The sequence below is a fragment of the Clytia hemisphaerica genome, unplaced genomic scaffold, assembly GCF_902728285.1.
Source record: "Clytia hemisphaerica strain Z4C2 unplaced genomic scaffold, Clytia hemisphaerica genome assembly, whole genome shotgun sequence".
NCBI lineage: Eukaryota > Metazoa > Cnidaria > Hydrozoa > Leptothecata > Clytiidae > Clytia > Clytia hemisphaerica.
This window is the reverse complement of record NW_027103417.1, coordinates 1,399,713-1,412,691: the sequence shown is the minus strand read 5'-3', so window position 1 is coordinate 1,412,691 and position 12,979 is coordinate 1,399,713. Positions and strand designations below refer to the sequence as shown.

Here is a 12,979-nt window from a genome sequence, read left to right as displayed (position 1 = left end):
TCATAAACTAGACTGTGAAAAAAGTTTAAAGCTTGGATTCCCAGGCTAACTTTGTGGAAGAAATTTATCTGTTTTTTTACTGTATGAATTATGACCAAGAAATATCATAGGTATAATAAGACATCCCTATGTCAAAGACCGTCTCCGTCGCTGAAAAACACACATACATAAACTTGGTAATATCTTTGATTCTATGTCCTAATTCGAAGTTACCTGACACCAAAAGAATCCTTTTCTACCACCACGAAGCTCTGGCTTAAAAACATGAAAAATTATAATCTTAATTATACTTTTATTACTAACAGGTCTTTTTGTGGAGAAAGACTCAACTGACTTGTGCTTTTAAAGATTGCAATGGACTCAAAGCCAAATACTCAAAGCCAAATAAAAGCATAACTGGATTTGGTTCTCTCATATTAGACACATGGGTTACTGTTAACATAAGAAATACCAAATCTTCGAATGGATACAAATTTGGAGTCTGGATTGACAATGAGAAAAAATTCGAGATAGTACATCCTGATCCACAAGAGTATTCGAATATGGAAATTCATTGTTCGATTGATGGATCACCAAGAGCCGATGTTAAAATCAAGATGTTCTCTTTCGAAAATCTTGGAAATTAATACACTGCGATGACTAATACAATTGAATTTTGCTAATAAAAGCTTTATAAAGAAAATGAAAAGACTGGACGGAATACATTTGAATCACTTAGTGCACCGTATTGTTATTTACAACTAATAGTAATTATTAATGGACTGTTAGCCCGACTAATAGCCCGTTCCCTATTCAATGAAGTTAAAGCTCGATGACTTTTAACTTAAACTCTCAACTTGCGTAAAATACCTTGGGCTATTTCTCGATGAATTTCTAACCTTGAACTCTCATTTTTACCATCTAGCAAAAAAACTTGGCAGAGTAAATGGTATACTTGCTAAGCTTCGTTATTTTTGTTTCTGTTTCTAATAAAAAAAACATCAAACTTGTACACCAAACTATGAACAAAATCTCTCCACCAGCACTAAGAAATTCCTTGATTTCAAAGTCTTTTCTCGTGCATATCAAACAAGAAATATGAAACCTGAAGCAGAACGTCCCAAAGCTAAAACCTTGAACTATGGCTTAAAGTCCGTTAAAATACCGATCGATATTAAATTGGAACCAACTAATATTGCACTCAAAAGAAGACCTAAGTTTACTGTCTCTGTATCTGCTTAACAAAAGAGCCGATAATTTCCTACACAGCTAACTCTGATTATGTCCTTACCTGTACTTCAACTTTGAGAACCTTTCCTTTTTTAAGTTGAGACTTATTTGAAAAATTGGTTAGAATCATTTTTACAGTACTGATTGTTAAATGGGCTTTTCCAGAAAAAAACCTTGTTCCCCTCTGTTGAGGAGGTCCATTTCCGTTCCAAGGGGGTAAGGTTTGATATGTGGCGGAATTCCATAGGGCGATACAAAAAGCTGTCAAAAATAACTGGAATTCCATTGGGGTAGCTTTTCAAATCCTACTAAAATTCAGAATTCCAGAGGGGTTTAAACCTGAAATTGCCTGGAATTCCAGGGGGTTACAGCATTTCCAGCCACAGAGGGATGGACCTCCTCAACAGGGGGTACACGGTTTTTTTCTGGAAAAGCCCAATAGTATACATTATCGTCCACCTCTAAGCAAAACGCAAAATATCTCTTCTGTAACAGCGAGCATAAAGAAAATAGTTTTTTGATCAAATATAACTATTTAAATGTCACATCATCACATAAAACAGATAAAACGGAAGTGCTTTTTAACAAAAGAAAGGAAGTTCGAACGTTTTGTACTACACCGTTTAACAGTGTCGACTGCGCACGCGTATGAACAATTTTCCATTGTTTTGATTTTGGCAACCACGGGAAACTTCACTCTCCCCGTAAAAAATGGTTATTCAATATCCGATTTTTCTTGTCGAATATCTGCTTAGTATGTGGCCCCCGAAACGTTGATCAAATTTAAAATTTCTCTCAAGTCTAGAGGAAAAGAGGTTTTACAAAGATTTTTGTTGCATGAAAAACTTTAACATCTCTTCTTTATTTCCCGGAAGTTCTTTGTCAAAATTTTTAATTTTAATATTATTTTTAATTATTTTTAACAAGCTTTTTTCTAATGGTCCCCAAAACGGAGGTTTGCAATTTTAGCGATTTCTCGATATGAATACAAAATGTTGACCATAGTTTGGAAATGTGATTTAGAGGGTTTAGGGCATAAATTTGTTTGATAATTTTTTTACTGTAGACCCCTGGTTGTCAAAACGCAGGTTTGGGGCCCCCAAAAGGTAGGTGTAGTTAAAATCTAATTAATAAGTCCAGTGGTAATAGAGGGAGAAACCATGAACATATTTGTGTTTTCCCTTAAATCTACGACCCGATGGATGTAAAATTTATGATTTTTATAAAATATTTCAAGATTTTCGATGATGAAAAGTCCAAACTGAAAATTTAGAAATTTTCAAAATGAAAATTTTGATTGAACAACGTCTTAATCAAGTTTCTGAATATATACCAATCTCTTTTGAAAATAGTTCTATTCATGTAAGGAAAATGCTGTGAAAATCTTAGAAAACAGCTTAACTGACCGAAAGTATTAAGCTTTAAGGTATTTTTCTCCTATATTTTGCAAAAAAATGACAGAATTTGTGGTTTTTGCTGATTCAGCGAAAATTTTTATATATAATGTTAATTTTTTGTTATAAACTATTAACTCAAGCTGATAGGAATGGAATTCCAAGATTTCTTGCTGTTTCTCATTATTTAGATTTTTCGGTTTTATCAATGCTGATTCTAGGGCCCCAAAATACCTTAAAAGGTGCCATATCTTTTACCCATCCTTTAAAGTCACAGATGTATCTGCATTTTCTGAACGGCATTAGGTGTAGAACGTTTCTTATACCCCATTTTCATAACTTATTTTCAATATCCAAGGAGCTAGAGTGCAATTTTTATCTAATTTTGGTGTTGAAATATTTCCTTCAGACGCAAATATGTTATTTTGAATCTATCTCAAGCCATCAAAAACATGCTCATTTTTAAGTATGACCATCATTCTTTCAAAATAAACAAAAATCGTCTAATTCTGATAAATTTACAGGTCAAAATCCTCATTTTAATGACAACCTACGTTTTTGGGGCTGTCTCCGTTTTGGGGGCCATTTACTGTACTTTTTTTGTTCTTTTTTGTTCTATCGCTATTTTTATGTTGTTGTGTAATAATCCCTTCCCTATTATTAAAATCCCATACATATACTTGCAACCAGGTAGTCATCCCATTGATTAGTCGGGTAACCTCTATATGGATGGCCAGAGCCTGGCCTGCTCACCAACCTTATTATATTGTAATTCTTCACATATTGTAAATTTTAGTTTGAACTATGCAGGCAAATAAATAATTTTTGAATTGAATTTTTGAAAACTGAAACTAAAATATCATGCTATTTTTCTCATCCCGACTGCGTTTTCTAACTTGAAAAAAAAAAATTTACATCCCCGGCCATAAATATTATACGACTATAAATTCACATTGACTTTTAATTCTCTATTTTTATCCCAACTGGCTGAAAAAACCCTACCCGATCTGTGAGAATAGGTGTAATATAGTGACTAAAGAGGCCTTACCATCGTTGGAAAGGAGGTACCGGAAAATTTGAGAGTAGAGCACCCTTGCCCCCCACCGGTTTCACCGGTCCTGCATCGTGTGTTCTTGCTGATCTTTATATACCCTGGAGCAAAGATTCTTGTCAAGCAAATCCTTTGATCGATAGTTTTTTCTTAAAGTTATACCCTAATGGTAGCACTTCTCAATAGCGGTATATATGCATCGAAAGCGCTAGATTTACTTTTCTTTAAATATTTTTGATGAGGTAACGCTGTTTAAGGTTCGATTTTTTAACACTGCAATGGCTTTATTTTAGGTACCAATTCTTTAATAACATATTAACTCTTCGATGCTTCGTCTTGTGCAAATTTTAAGTAACTGTAAAATGTTAAAACGATATGTTTTTTAAAAGTAACAATCTTTCCATTCAAGCCTTCCGCTCTGATAATATTGAAAAATTTATTTACAACTGCGTCATACTCGATAAAGCTCACAGCATGCGGATGTGCCAATTTTTAATTAACTTTTCTGCGATGTCAATTCATGAGCTTTGAATCCAATGAGGTCAATGGCTACTTATGGAATAGACCATTTATTGCAAGCTTTTACTATTGTTCTTTTAAACTTTTTTATAAATACAGGCTGAAACCAGAGATTTGGGAAAAGAGGATAAGAATTGCGCTATTCAGCTATAGAAATATAGGCTAGGCGACCCTTTGTTCTATTGAAACATCTGCGCCCGATCGATTGTTTTAGTTCTGAGCCAATCGGAGCGCTTGATTATTCTATGCGCACAAGACTAGAAGTACAAACAAAAAATGGCAGCTGTGGTTGATATCGAAAGTGATATAAAAATATTTCTAATATCGGGGATTTTGGTATTTTTTATAAGCACTTTTCATTTTGGACTTGGCGGATACAGTGTAGGTCGAGTCAAAAAGTTTCAGTTTTAGCCAAAATACTTTCCTCAAGGAATGCTCGAACCAATGTCACAGATTATATTGTAGAAATAGAAATAATTACTAGTGAAGAAGAATTTAAAATTCATTGCATTCAAACACAAAACGAAGCTGGTAAAACTAATATATAGTTTTTCATTACTTCTCGGGCTAAAGTGTTTTGACAATCATATAAAAAGAGCTAGCTAGGTTGAATATTAAAACAATGAAGGAGAAGGGAAGGAAAGGAAAAAAAAACAGGACTAAAACAATGGCAATTCATGATATCAATGACAGAAAATCAAAAATATCATGAATTTTTTGTAAGAACTTTTTGAAGTTTACACAACAAAGCGAAAAATAATAGCAATATAATACAAAAAAGTAGCACACATTAAAAAGAAAAATTATACAAAAATCTGGTCGCGTTGTAATAACAAAAAATAATAATAAACTGGTTAAATTTTTGGACTAATTTGATTCTTGTTATGTCAATTTTATTTGTCTTATTGCTTCCAAAAAGTTACTTAAATAATTGCAAGAAAATTAATTACAATAAAAATACTTTGACTTGATTTTTCCTCACAAAAAGCACTTTGGAAAACTTTGGAACATATATATTGTGAAAAACTCTTGGATTTAGGGGGGCTCACTAATTCCAATAGAGATGTGGCTCAAAGATAAAAAGCAATTTACCCTTTCAAATGAAATTTTAGAGAAAAAGAGCATAAATATAACCAGACTGAAGATGAATAATTATATAATGTGATGCATGAAAATAGTTCAGTGTCCAAACTGGAATTTCTATTAAAGCATTTTGATATCTCTATGGTTGGTTCATATCTTGTAATTGTAGTCTACCCGCATTCTGGTGTCTTGTTTGGGACTATTTGCGTAATCAAGCAGGAAAACCTGGTAAAACAGGGATAAAAAGCCCTCAATCCAACTGCAAACAAACCATGACATCAGCAATGTCATCAGAAAAAAAACTGATTTGTACATAATGCAGCATGTTTTGGTATCGAAATTCAGTTGCCATTAAAAAATAAATTTCATATATACTACATACATTATATACACATAAGAACTCATTTTCATTGGCAATTACAGCCATTACCATATCAAAATCAAATCAAGATGTACTTTCCAGAGAGGATCTATATGATACAAATTGATATTCAGTTTACAGGGAAAAATTTGAATCCAAAAACATTCAAGATAGAAACAAATTGTTAGGTACACATAATGCACATAATCAATTTGATAGAATTATTCCATTGTTGTTTCCATTGAGTTAAATATGGTTTCCACTCATCCACCTTATTAGCAGAATTTGTTGGTGTTTTCAAAGATATTGAGACTTGTACGCGACAAATTCAGACAAATTTTAAGCCAATTCTCATTGTATACCAACCACGTGAAGGTACAAAATAGTTCATGGATCTAGGTTATTGGGCAGTATGATGGTAACTAACCTGAAAGTATATAATAATGAAAATGGGAATTAGGATCTTTGCAGCAAGCTATCATGAACAAATAGACCTTTTTTCAAAGAGGCCACCTTGTTGAATAATTATGTAGTCCAGCAGAAAAACAATGATAAAACCATGCATAATTATTACAATATGCATGATACAGGACATACAGTATGGCTCTATCATTGTTTTTATAGCTGGACTACATAATTATTCAACAGGACGTCCTCTTTGAAAAAAGGAGATTTCGCTAAATGCACAGAGCGCGCAGAGCAATTTTTTTTCCCCGATAATTTTTCCTATCCGTCATTCCGTGATTCAGGGGGTATTGGGAGGTAGGGTCAGGGTTGCTAGTAACGGCTTGTCACTGTGCCGGGTGCATACTCGGCGCCTTGGGCCCCGCAGGGTTGCTAGTAACGGCTCGAATTTCAGTCAGGTTTAAAAAAGGGGTACTTTTACCCATATTATAATAACATTACCCCCGTCTTTTGCCAGTTCGGTATAATGTGTTATGAATTGCGTGGAATTGCTGTGCGACGATGGCTCAACGGATAGAACGCTGGCTTCCGAATCTGAAGGTCTTTCTTTGGTGGTGGTTCGAATCCCACTCGGTGCGAAAATTAGACTGGTCGAAATTGATGGACAAATGATTGACAGGTATGAAAACTCAGTCAGAAATGAGAAAGTAAGTCTCAGAAAGTAGAATAAACAGGTAAGGTGAAAGATAGGAAAGGGAAAATGGGCCGTCGCGCTCTGTGCATTTAGCGAAATGTGAAAAAAGGTCTATACAGAACACAAACAACAAATCTTAATTCCACCGACCACCGACAACATCTGGTGAAATAAATCTTATATATAACTGGATAACGGTCAATACTTCATGAGCCAATCCAATCTATTAACCGGTCAGAGCCAATCTACTAACCGGTCCGAGCCAATCTACTAACCGGTCAGAGCCAATCTACTAACCGGTCAGAGCCAATCTACTAACCGGTCAGAGCCAATCTACTAACTGGTCAGAGCCAATCTACTAACCGGTCAGAATCATTGCCATTTCAGAATCATAGTTTTAAAAATTACATAAAGTAAAAATATTAGAGCCTGATTGCAATTTTCTGTTACAAAAACTTGAAATTTCAATCCCAAAAAAATGTTTTTCCTCAGTAGAAGGTAAGAAGGCATCAAGGATAATTTAGCGTGTACTTACCAAATCTAAAATCTATTGCCATCAAGCAAGTTTTGCTAGGAAAACATTATATTTTTTCATCTAAAACTAGGAAAAAAATACAACATTTTTAGTCGATTTTGCCCATCTTCAATCAAAATGCTAAGAAAGTTTGAGGATGTTTCATGTAAAACTAAGCTATAGGTTGTCACTTAATCAACCTTACTGCTACCCATAACAATTATGCTTGCAACACAAAAAAAAATAATTTTATTCAACTTAACAAACAAAAAATACACTTTTTCATATAATTTTTCAGCTATCTTTGAAGGATGTGCCAAAAAGATCTAGAAGGTGCCAATAAAAACCAAAGCTAGGCTAGTCACCTACAACCTTTTGCCAACCCAAACCACTTTATTTTGACTCTGAAAGACTTTCCAGTAAGGCAAACTAGCTAAAAATAAAAAGGTCCCATTTCACATCCAATTTTAGCATGCCTGCTTCCGCCATCTTTTTCTCAAAATATAAAGCATGCAACAGCAGATTCTTTTGTCAGTGGAAACCCCAAAAGATCGTTATTTGCTTTTCAGTTGTTTATATAAGTAGGAAACCCCTCCAAAGGAGTAAATTTAGACAGTTTTTCTTGAACTGTTATAATACTGCACATAACGCCATTTTTTTCGCAGTACCTTCTTGGCCAAGTTGTTCCCTAGCCTAGCGACTTCAGACGACGCCGAATTCAATGATCGACAATGAGAAAACAGCGAGCGGCAGCGGCGATTCTTATCCTCTTTTCCCAAATCTCTGCTGAAACGAAATATCGTGATCTTCAAAACATGATGATGTCCAATTTTAAAGGAAACTTTTTTCCTGTTAAAAATGCCAGAAACATCGGGAAACTGGTTTTCGAGATTTCCTCTATACATTTTGAAAATTCGTTGTTTTGCACATGTAGATGCAAAATAGTAATAATTGAAGTGGCCAAAGTACAATTTTCTGAAAATATATTTTCAAGTTACCGTAAACACCACAGCTTAGCTCTCTCTGAAATTGAATTTATTTTGGAAGTCTCAATATAGACGATGTTATTGTCTGTTACAGTGATACAAAAGGCGGGAAAATATTATGAGCGCGGAGTTTACAGCCGTTATAGCGGTAGACGAAAAATCGATAGAGCTTCGAAACGAAGACTGACAAGCTCAACCGGCTGTAAACTTATTTCGCCAAAAACACGTTTGCAAATTTTCTTCGGCTTTGGGCTTATTTCTTATATAGTGATTTTGTTCTAGGCTATAGCATAATCTAGTCTTAATCACATTAATATCCAAAGAAGCGAATATGAAGAAAACGACAAGCTCAAGTAGATACACCTTTTCGACCGTAGCCGCAAATTGCCGTGCGGGCATTTTTTTGTCTGTTTTACCACCCTAAAACCGTCCTAGTCTTTTTCGCAACTATAGAGAATAGAAAAAGGTGTAAAAAAGGATTGGATCGAGTTTAGGGGGATAAGTAAATAATATAGCAGTGGCACGTGACTGACCGCGCGACTACGGTCAAAAAGGTGTATTAGAATGGTAAGGAAAAATATTAAGAGAATGGGTTCTAGTTTGACGTAATTTCATATTTTAACTGCGTGAACAAATATAAAAAACTGATATTCCTCTCATAATATAAAAGACAATCTCAAGCAACAATTCTTACGGAATTGTCCTATCAACTCGCACTTTAAAGGTTTTTGGTTTTTTATGAAGTTCTTCGACAGACACAATATGTTGTAAACACCAAAATTCACGAACTTTCTGTCCTCTCTTGCGTCTCTGGAGCTTCCAGCGTGGCAACAAGTAATCACTGCTGTACTTACTGAAAGATAAAAGTAAATTTGATCGGTAAAGAGTACGTAAAATAGTTTCTATCGTACTATCAAATGTGGAAACTTATTTTCTTTTTATAAAAATATCTTGTTAATATAAAAAACATTTGTGATTAAATCGACCAACAAAATAAGACTTTGATAAGAATATCATCATTATGGAATTTTACAATATTCAGGAATCAAGGTTGCTTCAATGAGGTGACCGGTATATCCGAGCCAAAGTTTAAAGAAACTGAGACCAGAGACTAAATTAATGTTTTTACGACTCTTCGAGAGCCTATCTTCACAAATTCCAGGAACGTTTTTCGAACTTTGACCAAAATAACGAGAATCTACAAACCCAAAAGCTGTTTTATGGTTTTTGCGTCCCTGTCGGTACAATAGAGACTGATTAGCACATACCCCTCCCTGAGGTCAAACAAAGCAAACACATTGCTAGAACGAGTTTGCAAAGACCATTAAAAACGGCTTAAAACTCACCTGCAATATGCGCATAGACTTTTCATAGCGAAGAGAAATATAAGGAAGATAATGCCACCGCCACCATAATAGTAGATCTGTGGATCTTCGTACCATTGCGGTGGCTCAGGTTCTATAAAAAACAACAGAGAATGAAGAGATATTGGTCGTAAAATTAATCAAAATAAACAACTTTAGATACTTGGTAGTGTATATTTCAAGACCTTGAGTTTATTGTGTAAGACCAACAAGAATGGATTGAAAGAATGAACTCAATCAGTCTGGCAATCATCCGAAAACTAGAGCTGTGTATTTTCTCAGTGAACAGTAAACTGATTTAGCTGAATTAGGCACTATCTTCAACCAAATCTCAAGCAATCTACCTGTTTCTAACTCACTAATTTTCACCCACAAAATAAAACAACAAACAGAAAACTATGCGCAGGTCAAACACAGGAACCTAAGCAAGGTGTTAGTAAGACATCCTGTACATATTCTTTCTGCCATTTCTTAGAAAAATGGCTGATCGTGGGTGAAGATGACACCACACGGAGTTTATCTTTATATCAACTGATCACTGGTTACACTACCCTGATTCTCTATCAATGACTCTTTTTAAAAAGCATCGATGACATTTTTGAGCTGTGTTTCCAACGACGGGAATAAAAATATCAACTTTGAACTTCATCCAAGATCTTGGATGGTCGTCATGGTTACTTTTCTCTCCGTTGATTGCGCGCTGAATAGAATCTGAATTGGTCGGCACAGCGTCGATATACGATTTCGACCTGTGGTTTTCACGGTATGGTTACACTGATTACTTATCATTTGCCTTCAGCATAAGTTTTAGTCGTTATTATACACTCCCTTCTCACGGACTCCCTGGGAACTTTTCCTACTGGAAAAATTGGCCAAAATATCGTCTCCGATGGAAAATTATACACCAATTTTAGTCCCCGCTGAAAATAATCAGATAAGCAAATCCTCACTGCAAAATATTGTGCTATTCTTTTCGGCTATTCTGAATTTTCTGGCTAGAAAACAATTGAATTCAAATCCCAAGCCATTAAAAAACATTGGAATACCAATTCCCATCAAGTTTTTGTCCGTTATTATTTTTACCCAAACTGCGGGGTGATAAAACCATAGATTTATAAAGTCCGAGGCGCTAGATGACGTGCTTTGGTTTGAAAGTGTGCCAAGATTAAGTAGGAAATTCAACCTAAGTCACGTGAGATTACAATAGAACTTCAGCGCTTGACCCATAAGAAGCTCCACGGGTTTTCGAAAGCAAAAGCAGCAATTTTTTTTTTGCGATATTCAATTATTTTTTACTTGGAACAGCTTAAAGCACGACATCTAGCCCTTCGGGCTTTATAAATCTGTGGATAAAATCCCACCGGGTTTGTGAGAAGGGGTGGTTGCTATTTACGTAAATCTTACCTGATGGAGGTTCATAACACATTGACCACGTGGCATTGAAGAAGGTTTGATTGCCCGTAAAATTACTCACAAACACTGTACAGTTCTGTGATTCATTTCTGAAAAGTTTTACTTGAAGAAGAAAAAAATCATAAGCATCCATAGGTGTGGTCGGAAGTTTATTCTCCGGTTCGGGATTAAGTTTAGTTGTTGGTGTTGTTGTCACTGTTTTGTTTTGGTTATTACTGTTGTTATAAGATATTATTTGTTTAGTGGTAGAAACCACTACAGATTTTGTTGATGAATGTGATTGGAATTTTGAATTTTCAGTTGCCTTTGGTCTTGTTGTATTATCAATTTCAATTGTAGATGAGGCTGAAGATGTAGTGGGAAGGTTTGTTGTAGTGGATGTTTCAATTTCCATTGCACTAGTTCCAGTAGACTCTGTTGTCTTGACACTACTTCCGGATTGTGCTGTAGTTCCGAGGCTATATGTTTTAGTTTCAGGAGCATTTTTCTTAGTTCCAAGAAGCTCTTTTGTGGTTTTAATAGAATCCGTTGTAGTTTTTGGAAATTCTGTTGTAGTTCCAGGATTCTCTGTTGCAGCTCCAAGAGACTTTGTTGTAGTTCCAGGAGGCTCTGCTGAAGTTCCAGGAGGCTCTGCTGTAGTTTCAGGAGGCTCTGTTGCAGCTCCAGGAGACTCTGTTGTAGTTCCAGGAGACTCTGTTGTAGTTCTAGGAGACTCTGTTGTAGTTCTAGGAGACTCTGTTGTAGTTCTAGGAGACTCTGTTGTAGTTCTGAGAGACTCTGTTACAGTCCTAGAAGACTCTGTTGTAGTTCCATAAGAAAATGTTGCAGTTTCAGGATACTCAGTTTTAGATCCAAAAGACGACGTTGTAGTTTCTGAAAACTCTGTTGTACCTCCAGGAGAATTTGTTGCCGTTTTAGGAGAATCTGTTGAGGTCCAGGGTGGTTTTGATGTAGTACCAGGAGAAAATGTTGCAGTTTCAAAATACTCTGTTTTAGTTCCAAGAGAATCTGTTGTAACTCCAGAAGAAACTGTTGAAGATTCACCAGAATCTATTTTAGTTCTAAGAGACGTCATTGTTGTAGTTCTGAGTGACATTGACATATTTCTAATAGAATCTCCTGTAGCTCTAGAATGCTCTGTTGTAGTTCTGGTCAAAGTACTAAACTGGCTGGTTATAGACGCAGACAAAATGCCTTCTGTAGCGATTGATTTTGTTGTAAGGCCTATCGCATCATGGTAACCTGGATGCACAGTTTGTTCATGTAGTCCTTTGGTTTTAATATTGGACGATGGTTGGACTTGCATTTCGTATACTGATGGTTGAATTGACCATGTGTTAGTTGTTGGTGATGGATCTGTCGAGGTCGTCGAGGAGTCAAGTGAAACTGTTTGGTGATATTGAGAGGTTGTGAATAATGTGAATAGGGATGAAGACGTCAAAGAATCCTCCATGGTATTGGAATCAGCCGAATATGGTAAATCTGATATTGTCTGGCTACTGCTTGACATCATTGAAGTTGTTATCAGTATCTCAGTTGGAATTCTAGTTCGAATTGAACTGTCTTTAACTGTTTGCCCAACGCTTTCGTTTATAGCCAGTGCCGATATTGAAGTAATCACGCAAAAGATTGAAATGACCAGCAATGAAATGGTTCTGACCAGTTTTGATTCCATAAATATCATAACTTCTCGGTTAAAACCACTTTGAAACTTAAGAAAAATACTCAAATTAACAAGGGTTAGTATGAAAATATTTTCACTCCTTTTTAACCAAATTTGAATTTTATCTTCCTCTATCATGCTTTGTCATAAAAAACTGATCATCCCGTAAAACAGAGTTCTTTACTAAATATAGCGGGATTTGAATTCGATTCATATAGGATACGAGTATATCGATTCATTGAGAATTTTCATCAAATATTTACTCATTTTTATTCAAAAATTTTGTTTCATAATTTCGCGATTTATTGAATTAGAATTTAAAT

The 12,979-nt window shown here is 35.3% G+C and overlaps 1 protein-coding gene and 1 long non-coding RNA gene across 2 annotated transcripts; both read right to left on the bottom strand.

Annotated features, from left to right (window-relative positions):
• Positions 1 to 4,833: 4,833 nt before the first annotated feature.
• LOC136797713 (uncharacterized) lies at positions 4,834 to 7,319 on the bottom strand. Its single transcript, XR_010845291.1, has 2 exons — positions 7,252 to 7,319; positions 4,834 to 6,044 (listed from the first exon to the last, which is right to left on the bottom strand). It is a non-coding gene; the product is annotated as an uncharacterized lncRNA (long non-coding RNA).
• A 1,450-nt stretch (positions 7,320 to 8,769) lies between these two features.
• LOC136797644 (mucin-21-like) lies at positions 8,770 to 12,589 on the bottom strand. The gene is made up of 3 exons (XM_067054229.1): positions 10,985 to 12,589; positions 9,563 to 9,674; positions 8,770 to 9,069 (listed from the first exon to the last, which is right to left on the bottom strand). The coding sequence occupies exons 1-3, from the start codon at positions 12,504 to 12,506 to the stop codon at positions 8,907 to 8,909; spliced, it is 1,797 nt and encodes a 598-aa protein (XP_066910330.1). The 5' UTR covers positions 12,507 to 12,589; the 3' UTR covers positions 8,770 to 8,906.
• Positions 12,590 to 12,979: the final 390 nt, after the last annotated feature.

Coding starts and splice junctions, on each gene's coding strand:
- LOC136797644 (XM_067054229.1), bottom strand. CDS start 12,506: ATGATGTCAAGCAGTAGCCAGACAATATCAGATTTACCATATTCGGCT. Junction 9,675..10,984: donor GTGTTATGAACCTCCATCAG/GTAAGATTTACG, acceptor TGTTTTTTATAG/AACCTGAGCCACCGCAATGG. Junction 9,070..9,562: donor AGTCTATGCGCATATTGCAG/GTGAGTTTTAAG, acceptor TTTATCTTTCAG/TAAGTACAGCAGTGATTACT.